The 20,931-nt window shown below is 49.9% G+C and overlaps 1 protein-coding gene across 3 annotated transcripts in view; it reads left to right on the top strand.

Moving 5' to 3' along the window:
- mpz (myelin protein zero) overlaps window positions 1-20,931 on the top strand; it is a 49,368-nt gene that overhangs the window by 7,602 nt on the left and 20,835 nt on the right. For all 3 annotated transcript variants that reach the window (XM_072440604.1, XM_072440606.1, XM_072440605.1), the window contains exons 2-5: window positions 3,491-3,657; window positions 17,484-17,697; window positions 19,797-19,926; window positions 20,305-20,344. In XM_072440604.1, coding sequence (XP_072296705.1) covers window positions 3,491-3,657; window positions 17,484-17,697; window positions 19,797-19,926; window positions 20,305-20,344 — 551 coding nt within the window. The remainder of the gene's footprint in view (window positions 1-3,490; window positions 3,658-17,483; window positions 17,698-19,796; window positions 19,927-20,304; window positions 20,345-20,931) is intronic.

Genomic DNA, 20,931 nt, shown 5'->3' with positions numbered 1-20,931 from the left:
ACTTACTTACTTTAATTACTTTACATACTTTACTTCTGTACTTACTTTACTTACTTACTTTACATACTGTACTTACTTTACTTCTTTACTTACTTTACATACTGTTCTTACTTTGCTTACTTTAGTTCTGTACTTACTTTACTTTATTTACTTTACTTCTGTACTTACTTTACTTACTTTACTTACTTTACTTACTTTACTTACTTTACTTACTTTACTTACGTTACTTCTGTACTTACTTTACTCACTTTACATACTTTACTTACTTTACTTACTTTAGTTACTTTACTTCTGTACTTACTTTACTTACTTACTTTACTTACTTACTTTACTTACTTACTTTAATTACTCTACTTACTTTACTTCTTTACTTACTTTACATACTGTACTTACTTTACTTACTTTAGTTCTGTAGTTACTTTACTTCTGTACTTACTTTACTTTACTTACTTTACTTCTGTACTTTCTGTACTTACTTTACTTACTTTACATACTTTACTTACTTTACTTACTTTAGTTACTTTACTTACTTTAGTTCTGTACTTACTTTACTTACTTTACTTTACTTACTTTACACACTTTATTTACTTTACTTTACATACTTTACTTCTGTACTTACTTTACGTACTTACTTTACTTACTTACTTTAATTACTTTACATACTTTACTTTTGTACTTACTTTACTTACTTACTTTACATACTTTACTTCTGTACGTACTTTATTTACGTACTTTACATACTCTACTTACTTTACTTCTTTACTTACTTTACATACTGTACTTACTTTACTTACTTTAGTTCTGTACTTACTTTACTTTACTTACTTTACTTTACTTACTTACTTTACTTACTTTACTTACTTTACTTACTTTATATACTTTACTTCTGTACTTACTTTACTTACTTTACTTACTTTACATACTTTACTTCTGTACTTACTTTACTTACTTTACTTTACTCACTTTACTTCTTTACTTCTGTACTTACTTTACTTTACTTACTTTACTTTTCTTTTCTTATGTACTTACTATCAAACGATCGCAGCAAAATACAGGAATGTGGGCGGGGCTAGGGGGTGGGTGAAAACCGAACTTTTCTTTGCCCTGGAGTCTCAGTTGCAGGACAACACGGGGTTAACGCAAGAATCACTCTGAATATGACTCTGAGTAAACGAATGATGAAGAGGTTTATTAAAGGTGACCCCTCATAATGTGTCCCCTTTAACATCTCGAGCGGCTGTGGAGGCTAAAAACATGAACTGTGACAGACCCCAACATGACAGGCGTTCCCTCATCAGGATTTGGTGCTAGCACTCCATCTACTGGCAGCGGAGGGAATCAACATGTGAAAATAGACAAAAGCTAGCCTGCTCCCGACACGCTAATGTAAACACTCTAATGCAAACACGCTAATGTAAACACGTTAATGTAAACACGCTAATGTAAACATGTTAATGTAAACACGCTAATGTAAACACGGCAATGTAAACACTCTAATGTAAACACGCTAACATAAACACGCCAATGTAAACACGCTAATGTAAACACGCTAATGTAAACACGCCAATGTAAACACTCTAATGTAAACACGCTAATACAAACATGCTAATGTAAACACGGCAATGTAAATATGTCGGTGTAATCCCTCATTCGTCCAGGCGTGTTCCATTGTTTTTCTACAACGGCAATGTAAACACTCTAATGTAAACACTCTAATGTAAACACGCCAATGTAAACACTCTAATGTAAACACGCCAATGTAAACACTCTAATGTAAACACGTTAATGTAAACACTCTAATGTAAACACGCTAATGTAAACATGCTATTTTAAATGTAAACACGCTATTTTAAACATGCTAATGTAAACACTCTAATGTAAACACGCTAATGTAAACACACCAATGTAAACACTCTAATGTATACACTCTAATGATAACACGCCAATGTAAACAATCTAATGTAAACACTCTAATGCAAACACTCTAATGTTAACACTCTAATGTAAACATGCTATTGTAAACACGCCAATGATAACACTCCAATGTAAACACTAATGATAACACTCCAATGTAAACACTCCGATGTAAACACGCTAATGTAAACACTCTAATGTAAACCCTAATGTAAACACTCTAATGTAAACACACCAATGTAAACACACTAATGTAAACACTCTAATGTAAACATGCTATTGTAAACACGCCAATGATAACACTCCAATGTAAACACTAATGATAACACTCCAATTTAAACACGCCGATGTAAACACGCTAATGTAAACACGCTAATGTAAACACTCTAATGTAAACACTCTAATGTAAACACACCAATGTAAACACACTAATGTAAACATGCTAATGTAAACACAGCAATGTAAACACGGCAATGTAAACACTCTAATGTAAACACGCCAATGATAACACGCCAATGCAAACACTAATGTAAATACGCTAATGTAAACACTCTAATGTAAACACGCTAATGTAAACACTCTAATGTAAACACGCTAATGTAAACACTCTAATGCAAACACGCTATTGTAAACACTAATGTAAACACGCTAATGTAAACACTCAAATGTAAACACTCTAATGTAAACACTCCAATGTAAACACTAATGTAAACACGCTAATGTAAACACTCTAACGTAAACACTCTAATGTAAACACGCTATTGTAAACACTAATGTAAACACGCTAATGTAAACACGCTAATGTGAACACTCTAATGTAAATACTCTAATGTAAACACGCTATTGTAAACACTAATGTAAACACGCTAATGTAAACATGCTAATGTAAACACGTTAATGTAAATACTCTAATATAAACACTCCAATGTAAACACTAATGTAAACACGCTAATGTAAACACTCTAATGTAAACACTCTAATGTAAACACTAATGTAAACACACCAATGTAAACACACAAATGTGAACACGCTAATGTAAACACGCCAATGATAACATGCCAATGTAAACACTAATGTAAACACTCTAATGTAAACACTCTAATGTAAACACTCTAATGTAAACACACAAATGTAAACACGCTAATGTAAACACGCCAATGATAACATGCCAATGTAAACACTAATGTAAACACTCTAATGTAAACACTCTAATGTAAACACGCTAATGTGAAAAAAGGTAAAGGCCGTGTTTTGTCGTCTTGTTCCGTTGTTTATTCCTGATGATTACAAAAGTTCTAATGTTTGTCTACTTCACCGCTCTCCCACTGTTTCTCCTCTTCCTCCCTCCTCATCCTCTTCCTCTCTCTCTCTCCCTCCCTCCCTCCTTCCCTCCTCTTCCTCCCTCCCTCCTTCCCTCCTCTCCCTCCCTCCTCTTCCTCCCTCCCTCCTCTTCCCTCCCTCCCTCCCTCCTTCCCTCCTCTCCCTCCCTCCTCTTCCTCCCGCCCTCCCTCCTCTTCCCTCCTCCTCCCTCCCTCCTCTTCCTCCCTCTCCCTCCCTCCCTCCCTCCCTCCCTCAGTCCCGGAGCAGGCGAGGGCCATAGTCATCTACACGGGCTGGGAGAGACACGCTGTGTTGGGGGCCGACGTTCGTCTCTCCTGCTCCTTCTTCTCGTGGCACTGGACCTCTGAAGAGGTCACCTTCTCGTGGACCTACAGGGCCGACGGGTCCCGGGACAGCATCTCGGTAACGAAGCCCCCCCTGACGCCGCGTGAAACCCCCTGACGCCGCGTGAAACCCCCTGACGCCGCGTGAAACCTCCTGACGCCGCGTGAAACCCCCTGACGCCGCGTGAAACCTCCTGACGCCGCGTGAAACCCCCTGACGCCGTGTGAAACCCCCTGACGCCGCGTGAAACCCCCTGACGCCGCGTGAAACCTCCTGACGCCGCGTGAAACCCCCTGACGCCGCGTGAAACCCCCTGACGCTGCGTGAAACCCCCTGACGAAGTGTGAAACCCCCTGACGCCGCGTGAAACCCCCTGACGCCGCGTGAAACCCCCTGACGCCGCGTGAAACCCCCTGACGCCGCGTGAAACCCCCTGACGCCGCGTGAAACCCACTGACGCCACGTGAAACCCCCTGACGCCGCGTGAAACCCCCTGACGCCGCGTGAAACCCACTGACGCCGCGTGAAACCCACTGACGCCGCGTGAAACCCCCTGACGCCGCGTGAAACCCACTGACGCCGCGTGAAACCCACTGACGCCGCGTGAAACCCACTGACGAAGTGTGAAACCCCCTGACGACGTGTGAAACCCCCTGACGAAGTGTGAAACCCCCTGACGACGCGTGAAACCCCCTGACGCCGCGTGACACCCACTGACGCCGCGTGAAACCCACTGACGAAGTGTGAAATCCCCTGACGCCGCGTGAAACCCCCTGACGCCGCGTGAAACCCCCTGACGCCGCGTGAAACCCCCTGACGCCGCGTGAAACCCCCTGACGCCGCGTGAAACCCCCTGACGCCGCGTGAAACCCCCTGACGCCGCGTGAAACCCCCTGACGCCGCGTGAAACCCACTGACGCCGCGTGAAACCCACTGACGCCGCGTGAAACCCCCTGACGAAGTGTGAAACCCCCTGACGACGTGTGAAACCCCCTGACGCCGCGTGAAACCCCCTGACGCCGCGTGAAACCCCCTGACGAAGTGTGAAACCCCCTGACGACGTTTGAAACCCCCTGACGACGTGTGAAACCCCCTGACGACGTGTGAAACCCCCTGACGAAGTGTGAAACCCCCTGGCGAAGTGTGAAACCCCCTGGCGAAGTGTGAAACCCACTGACGCTGTGTCATCGGGCAAAACACGTCCCCCGCTTTGTTTGAAACCTCCAGAACGTCGACGTCTAAAATAGAATAAACTCAAACATCTAGGTCTTTGTATTTCCTGAACTAGATCTAAATTAAGATCCATGTTTTCACTGGGTTGTTCTGGAGCGTCGGTGTAATGCCTCATCCGTCCAGCAGGGCTGTGTTTTAAGTGAACCAAAGTGAACCTTCCAAAGAGTTCTGGTTCTCTTCGGTCATGAGAGAACACAGAGAGAAGCAGAAATCAGATATGAACAGAAAATGATAATTAAACTCTCACATTTGCAGTGACAATAACGTTATATCTTAAGCAAAACAAAGCTAGCACGCGTTAGCATCAACCGGCACTCGCTTTGTCGAGACCCAAAATATGGAATTTAGAAATAATCAGTCTTTCTATTCAAATGTAGAGTTCAGATTCAGATCATATTTTCTTTATTAAAATCCTTTGTTTTGTTTGGGTGACGTCCGATGCACCTGGGCCCGGCGCCATGGCGACGAAGAACCGAGCCAGAGGGCTTTTGTCTCCATGGAGATGCCGTTGCTTTGCCAGACGTGTGTTTTTTGGGTTGTTTTTTTTGCAATAAAACAGGTGATAAAAGAAAGCTAGAGACACATCAGCGATACGATCTCCACGGCAACAAGCAGATGTTTAACTCCAGACAAAAAAGTCATTGGTGACATCAGCGTACCTTTGACTGTACTTCCTGGTTGGACGTGAGCACAGTAATGACACGTGTAGAGGTAATTCTACAGCTGTTACCATAGCAACCAGACTGTAAACAAGAGCCAAACTCCACATAAATGACACAACAGTTCTGATCTGACACACAATAAGACCATAAAACACCTTTATTTAGTCCAACCATGGTTTAAACTGTCTCTGTGTCGCACACTGATGACATCACAGAGGGATTCAGCTCCACTTCCTGTCATTTTAAACTCTTATTTTTCCCTCACAAACTGCGACTTGATAGAAGTAAAACTATGATACATATTCACCACAGGTTCTATAACGCCAAACTTAGTCAAAATTAGAAAAACAGGAGAAAAGACTTAAAGAAGGACTTTAAGTACAGTTTAAACACATTCAGACATTTAATTGTACTTTTACTCGAGTACAAACGTGCAGTACTCTTTCCACCACTGGCTCGTTATGTCTCGGTGACTTTGAAATGACAATCCCATTAAAGTCAATAGATGTGAGCGAATGACATGAAATAATAACACATCTTTAGGACAATATTGTGTTTGTAAGTACCGTATTTTCCGCACTATAAGGCGCACTGTCTATGAATGGTCTAATTTAGATCATTTTTCATATATAACTATAAGAATATAATATATAATATATAGTATAGTATAGATATAAAATCGCACTGGATTATAAGGCGCACAGCAGTTTTTTGAGAAAATTAAAGGCTTTTAAGTGTGCCTTATAGTGCAGAAAATACGGTAACAAACTGACCAAACTATATTGTAAAAATGGCTGTAATGTCTGACCTCGCCGCAGTCCTGACCCGCCTCCAGCTCAATTTTAAACTATGAACAGATCGAGCGCAATAAGATAAACCCAAACGTATCAAGCGACGTCCACGAAACGCTCCGTCTTTTAAAAAACCCTCGTTCCGTGAAACTCGGAGATTGCGATCGGCGAATAAATCCGCCCGCGTTCCTTTCAAAATCGCCGCATCTGGACGTATCTCCTGAACTCCGGCGCGCTCCAGTCGCCCTATCGCCTCCGCATCTCTCTCATGCCTTTATCTTCTGCCCCGGATGCCCTCCCAGAGTCCGGCCCGGGCCTAATCCCCTCGCCCCCCCTCGTCTCTCCCAGAATCCTTTGCTTTCATTTGGACTCTGGCTCGTGTCTCTCGCCGTCTCAGAGCGAAGATTTCACGGTGCGTTTGTCCGACACTATTCCACATTCAGATTTCACTGCAGTAAGATCATTATTGGGGTCAGAGTCTGGTTTCACTGAATGTCCTTCTCGCTCTCGTCCCCTTTGATACCGCACTGTCCTGATCAACGACGCCTATGAGCCAAAAACTTCATGTAAATGTGGAATTAGTGACACAATGCTCACGTTTGCTCGTCAGTATTTATGCTGTTTGTTTTGGCTCCGCCCCAAAACACAGTGCCGCTCTGTGATTGGTTCTTTACAACATCAATTATAATATAATCACGTGTTCTTTCTCTGTAAAAGTGCACGTAAAGAAGCTCGAGCAAACAGTTAAGACCCGCGCACTCGCCAGCCCCGCACCCTCACCAGCCCCGCACCCTCACCAGCCCCGCACCCTCACCAGCACCGGACCCTCGCCAGAACCGCACCCTCGCCAGAACCGCACCCTCGCCAGACCCGCACCCTCGCCAGCACCGCACCCTAGCCAGAACCCCACCCTCGCCAGCACCGGACCCTCGCCAGACCCGCACACTCGCCAGCACCGCACCCTCGCCAGAACCCCACCCTCGCCAGCACCGGACCCTCGCCAGAACCGCACCCTCGCCAGAACCGCACCCTCGCCGGAACCGCACCCTCGTCAGCCCGCACACTCGCCAGAACCCCACCCTCGCCAGCACCGGACCCTCGCCTGAACCGCACCCTCGCCAGAACCGCACCCTCGCCAGAACCGCACCCTCGCCAGACCCGCACCCTCGCCAGCACCGCACCCTAGCCAGAACCCCACACTCGCCAGCACCGCACCCTCGCCAGAACCGCACCCTCGTCAGCCCGCACACTCGCCAGCCCCGCACCCTCGCCAGCACCGCACCCTCGTCAGCCCGCGCACACGCCAGCACCGCACCCTCGCCAGCACCGCACCCTCGCCAGCACCGCACCCTCGTCAGCCCGCACACTCGCCAGCCCCGCACCCTCGCCAGCACCGCACCCTCGTCAGCCCGCGCACACGCCAAACCCCTACCCTCGCCAGCACCACACCCTCGCCAGACCCGCACCCTCGCCAGCACCGGACCCTCGCCAGAACCGCACCCTCGCCAGAACCGCACCCTCACCAGAACCGCACCCTCGCCAGACCCGCACCCTCGCCAGCACCGCACCCTAGCCAGAACCCCACCCTCGCCAGCGCCGGACCCTCACCCGACCCGCACACTCGCCAGCACCGCACCCTCGCCAGCACCGCACCCTCGCCAGCACCGCACCCTCGTCAGCCCGCACACTCGCCAGCCCCGCACCCTCGCCAGCACCGCACCCTCGTCAGCTCGCGCACACGCCAGACCCGCACCCTCGCCAGAACCGCACCCTCGCCAGACCCGCACCCTCGCCAGCACCGCACCCTAGCCAGAACCCCACCCTCGCCAGAACCGCACCCTCGCCAGCACCGCACCCTCGCCAGAACCGCACCCTCGCCAGCACCGCACCCTCGCCAGAACCGCACCCTCGCCAGCACCGCACACTTGCCAGAACCGCACCCTCGCCAGCATCGCACCCTCGCCAGAACCGCACCCTCGCCAGACCCGCACCCTCGCCAGCCCTGCACCCTCGCCAGCCCGTGCGCACGCCAAATTAACTGCAGCTGCAACGAGGGCCAAGTGTCTTGTCCAGGTTCACAAAAACATGCTTTAAAACACTCAACCAGAGGTTTCGTAAAATGGCGTTAAAGCCGTACCTGGTTTCCACGTCTTAAAAGCAGGAAAAACAGTTCATAATTCATTCTGTCACACACTGAACGACAGATCGTTAAAGTTATTACGATGACATTCAATCCTCTGAAGAAGATGTCGTATTGCATAACTGAGTCTTTCTCTTTTGCAAACTGCGCCCGGTGAAGGGCGCAGTTTGCATCTCGGTTGCTACTCGTCGTTTTCGTGGCCGATACGATACGGGTTGTGTAGAATCCAGAGAAAGTGATGGGCGATATTTTTGGGCCGCCACGTAGGACTGAGTTTGGCAACTTTCCCCAAATGATGTCATTTATGTGATTTAAATCCCCCAAAACCTTTAAGAAAACAATAGTAGATGCGCAAAGAACTACAAATATCGTCCTGTTTCCAGTTTCGATCCCCATCTCTAGCTCTATCCTCTATCTCTATCCACTATCCTCTAGCTCTATCCTCTAGCTCTATCCTCTAGCGCTATCCTCTAGCTCTAGCCGCTATCCTCTAGCTCTATCCTCTAGCGCTATCCTCTAGTTCTATCCTCTATCCTCTAGCTCTATCATCTAGCTCTATCCTCTAGCTCTATCCTCTATCCTCTAGCTCTACCATCTAGCTCTATCCTCTAGCTCTATCCTCTAGCGCTATCCTCTAGCTCTATCCGCTATCCTCTAGCTCTATCATCTAGCTCTATCCTCTATCCTCTAGCTCTATCTTCTAGCTCTATCCTCTATCCTCTATCCTCTATCCTATAGCTCTATCCTCTAGCTCTATCCTCTATCCTCTAGCTCTATCCTCTAGCGCTATCCTCTAGCTCTATCCTCTAGCTCTATCATCTAGCTCTATCCTCTATCCTCTAGCTCTATCCTCTATCCTCTAGCTCTATCATCTAGCTCTATCCTCTATCCTCTAGCCTCTATCCTCTAGCTCTATCCTCTAGCGCTATCCTCTAGCTCTATCCTCTATCCTCTAGCTCTATCATCTAGCTCTATCCTCTAGCTCTATCCTCTATCCTCTAGCTCTATCCTCTAGCTCTATCCTCTAGCGCTATCCTCTAGTTCTATCCTCTATCCTCTAGCTCTATCCTCTAGCTCTATCCTCTAGCTCCATCCTCTATCCCTAGCTCTATCCTCTAGCTCTATCCTCTAGCTCTATCCTCTATCCTCTAGCTCTATCCTCTAGCTCTATCTTCTAGCTCTATCCTCTATCCTCTATCCTCTATCCTCTAGCTCTATCCTCTAGCTCTATCCTCTATCCTCTAGCTCTATCCTCTAGCTCTATCCTCTAGCGCTATCATCTAGCTCTATCCTCTATCCTCTAGCTCTATCATCTAGCTCTATCCTCTAGCGCTATCCTCTAGCTCTATCCTCTATCCTCTAGCTCTATTCTCTATCCTCTATCCTCTAGCTCTATCCTCTATCCTCTAGCTCTACCCTCTATCCTCTAGCTCTATCCTCTAGCTCTACCCTCTATCCTCTAGCTCTATCCTCTATCCTCTAGCTCTATCATCTAGCTCTATCATCTAGCTCTATCCTCTAGATCTATCCTCTCTCCTCTAGCTCTCTCCTCTAACTCTATCCTCTATCCTCTAGCTCTATCCTCTAGCTCTATCCTCTAGCTCTATCCTCTAGCTCTGTCCTCTAGCTCTATCCTCTAGCTCTATCCCCTAGCTCTATCCTCTAGCTCTATCCTCTATCCCCTAGCTCTATCCTCTAGCTCTATCCTCTATCCTCTAGCTCTATCCTCTAGCTCCATCCTCTATCCCCTAGCTCTATCCTCTAGCTCTATCCTCTAGCTCTATCCTCTAGCTGTATCCTCTAGCTCTATCCTATAGCTCCATCCTCTATCCCCTAGCTCTATCCTCTAGCTCTATCCTCTAGCTCTATCCTCTATCCTCTAGCTCTATCCTCTAGCTCCATCCTCTATCCCCTAGCTCTATCCTCTAGCTCTATCCTCTAGCTCTATCCTCTAACTCTATCCTCTAGCTCTATCCTCTATCCCCTAGCTCTATCCTCTAGCTCTATCCTCTATCCTCTAGCTCTGTCCTCTAGCTCTATCCTCTAGCTCTATCCTCTATCCTCTAGCTCTATCATCTAGCTCTATCCTCTAGCTCTATCCTCTAGCTCTGTCCTCTAGCTCTATCCTCTATCCTCTATCTATATCATCTAGCTCTATCCTCTAGCTCTATCCTCTAGCTCTATCCTCTAGCTCTGTCCTCTAGCTCTATCCTCTAGCTCTATCCCCTAGCTCTATCCTCTAGCACTATCCTCTATCCTCTAGCTCTATCATCTAGCTCTATCCTCTAGCTCTATCCTCTAGCTCTATCCTCTAGCTCTATCCTCTAGCTCTGTCCTCTAGCTCTATCCTCTAGCTCTATCCCCTAGCTCTATCCTCTAGCTCTGTCCTCTAGCTCTATCCTCTAGCTCTATCCCCTAGCTCTATCCTCTAGCTCTATCCTCTATCCTCTAGCTCTATCATCTAGCTCTATCCTCTAGCTCTATCCTCTAGCTCTGTCCTCTAGCTCTATCCTCTAAGATAAGATAAGATAAGATAAGATATTCCTTTATTGTCCCACATGGGGAAATTTCATTGGTGCAACGCAGGTAGATACAGAGGTAGATATAGAAGAACAGATCACTTATAGGAAGTCTGAAAAACACTTTCAGTAGAAGATCTCCTATAAATAAATAAAAACTCCCATAGACAAATAAATAAATAAATAAATACCATTGCATGTGATCCCGACAGTAATTGCACATGAATATGTGTCACGACAGCACATAGATTGCACATGAATTTCACAGTAATTGCACATATGACAGAATTGCACATCAGTATTAGGTTAGGTCAGTGTTGCGAGTGTTCAGTACTAACAGTTTTTGTTATAAAGTCTGACAGCAGCAGGAAGGAAAGACCTACGGAACCTTTCCTTCACACAGCGAGGGTGGATCAGTCTCTCACTGAAGCTGCTCTCCAGAGCGGAGAGAGTGTCCTGCAGGGGGTGACACTCATGGTCCAGCATAGATGTGAATCTAGCCAGGACCCTCCTGTCCCCCACCTCCTGCACCGAGTCCAGAGCACAGGCCAGGACGGAGCTGGACTTCTTGATGACTCTGTCCAGCCTCTTCCTCTCCCTCTCTGTGATGCTGCTGCTCCAGCAGGCCACACCGCACAGGAGGGCTGATGCCACCACAGAGTCGTAGAAGGTCTTCAGGAGTGGCCCTGTCACTCCAAAAGACCTGAGTCTCCTCAGGAGGTAGAGCCGACTCTGGCTCTTCCTGTACAGTGCGTCTGTGTTATGAGTCCAGTCCAGTTTGTGGTTCAGATGAACACCCAGGTACTTGTATGAGTCCACTCTCCCAGGTACTTGTATGAGTCCACTCTCTCAATGTCCCGTCCCTGGATGTTCACTGGTGAGGGGGCAGTGGGGTGGCGTCTGTGGAAGTCCACCACCATCTCCTTGGTCTTCCCCGCGTTGATGAGGAGGTGGTTCCGCTGACACCAGTCCACAAAGTCCTGCTCCAGTCCTCTGTACTCCTCGTCATCTTCGTCCGTGATGAGTCCGATGATGGCAGAGTCGTCAGAGAACTTCTGCAGGACACAGCTGTCCGTGTCGTGTCTGAAGTCTGCGGTGTAAAGGGTGAAGAGAAAGGGCGCGAGGACAGTGCCCTGGGGCGCCCCCACACTGCAGGTCCGAGTGTCAGACACACAGTTCCGGGCTCTCACAAACTGGGGTCGGTCTGTGAGGTAGTCCAGGATCCACTCTGCCAGGTCATACTCCACACCAGCCGTCTCCAGCTTGTCCCTCAGGAGCAGCGGCTGGATGGTGTTGAAGGCGCTGGAAAGATCGAAGAACAGAATCCTCACAGAGCTGCCAGGCTTTTCCAGGTGAGAGAGAGAGCGGTGCAGCAGGGAGATGACGGCGTCCTCCACTCCGATGCCAGACCGATATGCAAACTGCAGCGGGTCCATGGCTGAGCTCACGGTGGAGCGGAGGTGGTCCAGGACTAGCCGCTCCAGTGTCTTCATCAGGTGGGACGTGAGAGCCACTGGCCTGAAGCTGTTGAGGTCTTTAGAGCGCGGTGTCTTAGGCACAGGTACCAGACAGGAGGTCTTCCAGACCTGTGGTACCACCCTCAGCTTCAGGCTCATGTTGAAGACATGCTCCATCACTCCACACAGTTCATCTGCGCAGGACTTAAGGAGCCTGGGGCTGATGCCATCAGGTCCTGCTGCCTTCCTCACTTTAATCCTCTTCAGCTCACTCCTCACCTGTGCTGCTGTGACAGTCAGTGGTTGGCAGGGGGACCGTGTGCTGGGGGGATGGGTGAGTCCAGGTGAAGTGGGGAGCTGATGGTCCGGGGCAGATAAGCGAAGAGGAACAGATGCAGGGCATTGTCCAGCTGTGGAAGAGGGAGCATGCAGCTGTGCGGGTGACCGATCAAACCTCAAGAAGTGAGCATTTAAATCATTCACCCACTGTAGATCCCCCTCTGTTTGGGCAGGGGGGATTTTGAAGCCCGAGATGGTTTTCAGGCTCCTCCACACTCCCTGAATGTTCTTTTGCTGCAGCTGCTCCTCCATCCTCCTCTTGTAGCCGGCCTCAGCCTGCCTGATCTTCCTCCTCAGCTCCTTCTGCACAGTCCTCAGCTCCTCCTTGTTCCCTGACCTGAAGGCTCTCTTCTTCTCCTTCCGCAGAGCCTTCAGTTCACGGTTAATCCATGGGTTGTTGTTTGGAAAACACTGCACCGTCCGGGAGGGAACAATGTTTTCAAAACAGAAGTTGATGTAGTCCGTGATGCACTCTGTGATGGTGTTGATGTCCTCCCCATGTGGGTCATAAAGCTCAGTCCAGACAGTGGTGCTGAAGCAGTCCCTCAGAGCCTCCTCGCTCTCAGCAGACCACATCCTCACCTCACGGGACACCACAGGCTGCCTGCGCACGATGGGTTCATACACAGGCCTCAGATGTACAAGGTTGTGGTCCGAGCTGCCCAGGGGAGGGAGGGGGGAAGAGGAATAAGCCTCCTTGGTGTTGGCAAAAAACAAGTCCAATGTTCTATTCTCTCTGGTGGGGCAGGTAACATACTGGGTGTATGTTGGTAGAACAGAAGAGGGAGACGCGTGGTTAAAGTCACCAGAGATGAGGAAGAGAGCCTATGGATGCTGTGTTTGCAGCCTACAAGTGCAGGAGAGCAGTGCTTCACAAGCTCGGAGCTAGCTCACGTCACAACAACACAACGAAAAACGCTCAAATCCAGCCGAAAAAAGTCAAAAACAGTTGAATAAAAAACTATTCCAGCGCGTGTCCCTATCGTGCAGTAAAATATACTAACTATATTTACAAAATATAGGAGATAAAGCACAATAAGTGTGAGAAAGAAGAGAGAGCGTTTACACCGGGCTGCCAGCTGTACCAGCGCCTTATGATGTACTAGCTCTATCCCCTAGCTCTATCCTCTAGCTCTATCCTCTATCCTCTAGCTCTATCATCTAGCTCTATCCTCTAGCTCTATCCTCTAGCTCTATCCTCTAGCTCTGTCCTCTAGCTCTATCCTCTAGCTCTATCCCCTAGCTCTATCCTCTAGCACTATCCTCTATCCTCTAGCTCTATCATCTAGCTCTATCCTCTAGCTCTATCCTCTAGCTCTATCCTCTAGCTCTATCCTCTAGCTCTGTCCTCTAGCTCTATCCTCTAGCTCTATCCCCTAGCTCTATCCTCTAGCTCTGTCCTCTAGCTCTATCCTCTAGCTCTATCCCCTAGCTCTATCCTCTAGCTCTATCCTCTATCCTCTAGCTCTATCATCTAGCTCTATCCTCTAGCTCTATCCTCTAGCTCTGTCCTCTAGCTCTATCCTCTAAGATAAGATAAGATAAGATAAGATATTCCTTTATTGTCCCACATGGGGAAATTTCATTGGTGCAACGCAGGTAGATACAGAGGTAGATACAGAAGAACAGATCACTTATAGGAAGTCTGAAAAACACTTTCAGTAGAAGATCTCCTATAAATAAATAAAAACTCCCATAGACAAATAAATAAATAAATAAATACCATTGCATGTGATCCCGACAGTAATTGCACATGAATATGTGTCACGACAGCACATAGATTGCACATGAATTTCACAGTAATTGCACATATGACAGAATTGCACATCAGTATTAGGTTAGGTCAGTGTTGCGAGTGTTCAGTACTAACAGTTTTTGTTATAAAGTCTGACAGCAGCAGGAAGGAAAGACCTACGGAACCTTTCCTTCACACAGCGAGGGTGGATCAGTCTCTCACTGAAGCTGCTCTCCAGAGCGGAGAGAGTGTCCTGCAGGGGGTGACACTCATGGTCCAGCATAGATGTGAATCTAGCCAGGACCCTCCTGTCCCCCACCTCCTGCACCGAGTCCAGAGCACAGGCCAGGACGGAGCTGGACTTCTTGATGACTCTGTCCAGCCTCTTCCTCTCCCTCTCTGTGATGCTGCTGCTCCAGCAGGCCACACCGCACAGGAGGGCTGATGCCACCACAGAGTCGTAGAAGGTCTTCAGGAGTGGCCCTGTCACTCCAAAAGACCTGAGTCTCCTCAGGAGGTAGAGCCGACTCTGGCTCTTCCTGTACAGTGCGTCTGTGTTATGAGTCCAGTCCAGTTTGTGGTTCAGATGAACACCCAGGTACTTGTATGAGTCCACTCTCCCAGGTACTTGTATGAGTCCACTCTCTCAATGTCCCGTCCCTGGATGTTCACTGGTGAGGGGGCAGTGGGGTGGCGTCTGTGGAAGTCCACCACCATCTCCTTGGTCTTCCCCGCGTTGATGAGGAGGTGGTTCCGCTGACACCAGTCCACAAAGTCCTGCTCCAGTCCTCTGTACTCCGCATCATCGTCGTCCGTGATGAGTCCGATGATGTCAGAGTCATCAGAGAACTTCTGCAGGACACAGCTGTCCGTGTCATGTCTGAAGTCTGCAGTGTAGAAGGTGAAGAGAAAGGGCGCGAGGACAGTGCCCTGGGGCGCCCCCACACTGCAGGTCCGAGTGTCAGACACACAGTTCCGGGCTCTCACAAACTGGGGTCGGTCTGTGAGGTAGTCCAGGATCCACTCTGCCAGGTCATACTCCACACCAGCCGTCTCCAGCTTGTCCCTCAGGAGCAGCGGCTGGATGGTGTTGAAGGCGCTGGAAAGATCGAAGAACAGAATCCTCACAGAGCTGCCAGGCTTTTCCAGGTGAGAGAGAGAGCGGTGCAGCAGGGAGATGACGGCGTCCTCCACTCCGATGCCAGACCGATATGCAAACTGCAGCGGGTCCATGGCTGAGCTCACGGTGGAGCGGAGGTGGTCCAGGACCAGCCGCTCCAGTGTCTTCATCAGGTGGGACGTGAGAGCCACTGGCCTGAAGCTGTTGAGGTCTTTGGGGCGCGGTGTCTAAGGCACAGGTACCAGACAGGAGGTCTTCCAGACCTGTGGTACCACCCTCAGCTTCAGGCTCATGTTGAAGACATGCTCCATCACTCCACACAGTTCATCTGCGCAGGACTTAAGGAGCCTGGGGCTGATGCCATCAGGTCCTGCTGCCTTCCTCACTTTAATCCTCTTCAGCTCACTCCTCACCTGTGCTGCTGTGACAGTCAGTGGTTGGCAGGGGGACCGTGTGCTGGGGGGATGGGTGAGTCCAGGTGAAGTGGGGAGCTGATGGTCCGGGGCAGATAAGCGAAGAGGAACAGATGCAGGGCATTGTCCAGCTGTGGAAGAGGGAGCATGCAGCTGTGCGGGTGACCGATCAAACCTCAAGAAGTGAGCATTTAAATCATTCACCCACTGTAGATCCCCCTCTGTTTGGGCAGGGGGGATTTTGAAGCCCGAGATGGTTTTCAGGCTCCTCCACACTCCCTGAATGTTCTTTTGCTGCAGCTGCTCCTCCATCCTCCTCTTGTAGCCGGCCTCAGCCTGCCTGATCTTCCTCCTCAGCTCCTTCTGCACAGTCCTCAGCTCCTCCTTGTTCCCTGACCTGAAGGCTCTCTTCTTCTCCTTCCGCAGAGCCTTCAGTTCACGGTTAATCCATGGGTTGTTGTTTGGAAAACACTGCACCGTCCGGGAGGGAACAATGTTTTCAAAACAGAAGTTGATGTAGTCCGTGATGCACTCTGTGATGGTGTTGATGTCCTCCCCATGTGGGTCATAAAGCTCAGTCCAGACAGTGGTGCTGAAGCAGTCCCTCAGAGCCTCCTCGCTCTCAGCAGACCACATCCTCACCTCACGGGACACCACAGGCTGCCTGCGCACGATGGGTTCATACACAGGCCTCAGATGTACAAGGTTGTGGTCCGAGCTGCCCAGGGGAGGGAGGGGGGAAGAGGAATAAGCCTCCTTGGTGTTGGCAAAAAACAAGTCCAATGTTCTATTCTCTCTGGTGGGGCAGGTAACATACTGGGTGTATGTTGGTAGAACAGAAGAGGGAGACGCGTGGTTAAAGTCACCAGAGATGAGGAAGAGAGCCTATGGATGCTGTGTTTGCAGCCTACAAGTGCAGGAGAGCAGTGCTTCACAAGCTCGGAGCTAGCTCACGTCACAACAACACAACGAAAAACGCTCAAATCCAGCCGAAAAAAGTCAAAAACAGTTGAATAAAAAACTATTCCAGCGCGTGTCCCTATCGTGCAGTAAAATATACTAACTATATTTACAAAATATAGGAGATAAAGCACAATAAGTGTGAGAAAGAAGAGAGAGCGTTTACACCGGGCTGCCAGCTGTACCAGCGCCTTATGATGTACTAGCTCTATCCCCTAGCTCTATCCTCTAGCTCTATCCTCTATCCTCTAGCTCTATCATCTAGCTCTATCCTCTAGCTCTATCCTCTAGCTCTATCCTCTAGCTCTATCCTCTAGCTCTATCCTCTATCCTCTAGCTCTATCCTCTAGCTCTATCCTCTAGCTCTATCCTCTAGCTCTATCCTCTAGCTCTATCCTCTAGCTCTATCCTCTAGCTCTATCCTCTATCCTCTAGCTCTATCATCTAGCTCTATCCTCTAGCTCTATCCTCTAGCTCTATCCTCTAGCTCTATCCTCTATCCTCTATCCTCTAAAGCATTCCTTCTGTGCTCCAGATCTTCCATTACACTGGGGGCGTGGCCTACCTGGACAACAAGGGCCCGTTCAGAGACCGGCTGGAGTTCGTTGGGAACCCTGCACGACGGGACGGCTCCATCCTCCTGAAGAGCGTGGACTTCGGCGACAACGGGACCTTCACCTGCGACGCCAAGAACCCGCCCGACATCTCGGGCCGGCCCTCCAGCGTGCGGCTGCTCGTGTTCGAGAAAGGTGAGGGGCGTGGCTTTGTCGCAGGCTTTGATCGCTCATTGGTTGGTGCAAAGATCGAGCTGTTTTTTATCAACACGAAGAAAGGATCTCTGTCCTCTGCATTTGACCCGCTCTGTGACCCTGAACCTGTCAGGAGCAGTGAGGAGCAGCTCCACACACCTCCACACACCTCCACACCTCCACACCTCCACACACCTCCACACACCTCCACACACCTCCACACACCTCCACACCTCCACACCTCCACACCTCCACACACCTTCCCACACCTCCACACACATCCACACACCTCCACACACCTCCACACCTCCACACCTCCACACACCTCCACACACCTCCACACACCTCCACACACCTCCACACACCTCCACACACCTCCACACACCTCCACACACCTCCACACACCTCCACACACCTCCACACACCTCCACACACCTCCACACACCTCCACACCTCCACACACCTCCACACACCTGGACACACCTCCACACCTCCACACCTTCACACACCTCCACACACCTCCACACCTCCACACACCTCCACACACCTCCACACCTCCACACCTCCACACATCTCCACACCTCCACACCTTCACACACCTCCACACACCTCCAGACCTCCAGACCTCCACACACCTCCACACACCTCCACACACCTCCACACACCTCCACACCCCACACCTCCACACCTCCAGACCTCCACCTCCTTCATCTTCTGTGTGTCGTTCTATTTATAACAAACTGACTCTTGCCTCCCGTCTGCCCCAGCGCCTCCTGCAGGAGGAGCAGGAGGAGCAGCCGCCGTGTTACTCTAATCAATTATAATTTCATGTGTTTGAGATTGGAATCTTCCTCCTCCTCCTCTTCTTCCTCCTCTTCCTCCTTTTATTCCTCCTTTTCTTCCTCCTCCTCCTCCTCTTTTTCCTCTTTCTCCTCTTTCTCCTCTTTCTCCTCCTCTTCTGGTGCTTTTATCCCTTGTATCTTATCTCTCCTCCTTCATCTCTTCTGCTTCACTGTAAACTTTAACTTTCATTCGTCCTCCATCTCCTCGTCGCAGCCCCTTCAGAAAAAGAAGAGAAAACAAGGCCGGTTTCCGTGCTAATCTCACCACGACAACGACGATGACGACGACGGCAAACGACTTAAAATGTATCCATTAAAGGCCGAACTTCATTGATCAGGGAGTGAACGTTACTCGAACGCGAAGGAGAGACGAGGGTCAAGAGAAGAGGAGACTTATGCAGAGGAGACGCTCAAGACTGGTCAGAGCGAGTTAACGACGCTGGGGCGGGCGACGCTGGGGCGGGCGACGCTGGGGCGAGCTACGCAGGGGCGAGCGAAGCGGGCGTCGGTCGTGTTTGGGAAGTTCCATCTCAGTGAGAACGCAGACGGGTGAAGAGAGGCGCAGAGAGGGGCCAGGAAATACGCGCCAGGTCTCTCTAACGGCGGGAAACGGTGGCAAAACAAACTGGAGACGCAACGTCCTGCAGCGCTCGATGGCGGCGCAGGGGTTTAAGGCGTTGCACGTCGTCACGTGTTCGTTTCGCGGCCGATTCGATTTGTCAAGAGCTCGAAATGGTTCTTTCTTTTACTCGTTCACGCCCGGAATACCGTTCTGAAGAAGTCAAAGCGCAGATGAAGCTCAGCGTTGCAAGATGGCGCCAGAATCTCTTGACCGCACGAAAGTGTCGAGGTTTGACTCAAAACGGAGAAGAAGAAGAAGGACACAACAAAGGACACGACGAAGGACACGGCGAAGGACAGGGCGAAGGACACGGCCGTGCAGAAGGACCGACCGCGGCGTTCTGAAATAACCGTCTCTCGCCCCGCAGCGGCGAGGTGGCAGGTTCAAGTTCCAAAAGTGGCGACGTGACATTTCAGAACTCTACACGTGTCGCTCGGAGTCTTCGCAAACTGAGTACAGGGATGTGGGCGGGGCTAGGGAGTAGGTGAGCACGGGATGAACTCAAACATACAGAAATTACACAAAATACAACGTTTTTTGTGTAAACTAATGATGAAGAAACTCATTCAAGCTGATTTTGCTTGATGTCTCTCCTGATCCTAACCTCCGGGCTCCTCCCCTTTCTCCGCCCGCAGTTCCCATCCAGGCAGGCGTGATCACCGGCTCCATCATCGGAACAGTTCTGGGACTTCTGATTCTCATCGTGGCCATTTATTACCTCATGAGGTTCCTGGTGGCTCGCCGCGTCTTCAGCCTCAACGTCAGGTCAGTGCCGAGGGGCGGGGCTGAGGGGCGGAACCGAGGGGCGGGGCCGAGGGGCGGGACCGAGGGGCAGGACCGAGGGACGGGACCGAGGGGCGGGGCAGTAAATATTCAGAATTTAAGTAATCTAAACTCGGTTATTTAAGGATCTTTTGAAACGCGCTCGTCCGTTTGTTCCGTCACACTCACTGCGCCCCCTGCTGGCCAGAGACTGTATTCCCTCGCTCTCCCGAAGCCCTCGAACCCGAGCGAGGCGAGCGCTGGTGACGTCAGAGGGAGGAGCTGACATTTGTGACGCTGTCTCCGGGGCAACGCTGGCCCCGCCCACCAGGGGGAGACACATGCCACATCCTGACACTGTCTTTGTTTTGTTTCCTCCAGCAAACACGGGAAGAAGAAGAAGGAGACGCAACAGAGACAGGCAAGTGCACTCGCCTCGTCCCCTCCCTCCTACCACCTCGTCTCCTTTCCTTACTCCTACCACCTCGTCTCCTTTCCTTACTCCTACCACCTCGTCTCCTTTCCTTCCGCTTACCACCTCGTCTCCTTTCCTTACTCCTACCACCTCGTCTCCTTTCCTTCCTCCTACCACCTCGTCTCCTTTCCTTCCTCCTACCACCTCGTCTCCTTTCTCCTACCACCTCGTCTCCTTTCCTTACTCCTACCGCCTTGTCTCCTTTCCTTCCTCCTATCACCTCGTTCCCTCCCTCCTACCGCCTCGTCTCCTTCCTCCTACCACCTCGTCTCCTTTCCTTCCTCCTACTACTTTGTCTCTTTTCCCTCCTCCTACCACCTCATCTTCTTTCCCTCCTCCTACCGCCTCGTCTCCTTTCTTTCCTCCTACCGCCTCGTCTCCTTCCTCCTACTACCTCATCTCCTTTCCTTCCTCCTACCGTATCGTCTCGTTTCCTTCCTCCTACCTCCTCATCTCCTCTCCTTCCTCCTACCGCCTCATCTCCTTTCCGTCCTCCTTCCACCTCGTCTCCTTTCCTTCCTCTTGACCCTCCC

The sequence above is a fragment of the Eucyclogobius newberryi genome, unplaced genomic scaffold, assembly GCF_026437365.1.
Source record: "Eucyclogobius newberryi isolate DKJ021-1_F unplaced genomic scaffold, fEucNew1.0.hap1 SCAF_12, whole genome shotgun sequence".
Taxonomy (NCBI): Eukaryota; Metazoa; Chordata; class Actinopteri; order Gobiiformes; family Gobiidae; genus Eucyclogobius; species Eucyclogobius newberryi.
Note: the sequence above shows the minus strand (reverse complement) of the source record. Positions and strands in the feature narration are given on the sequence as shown.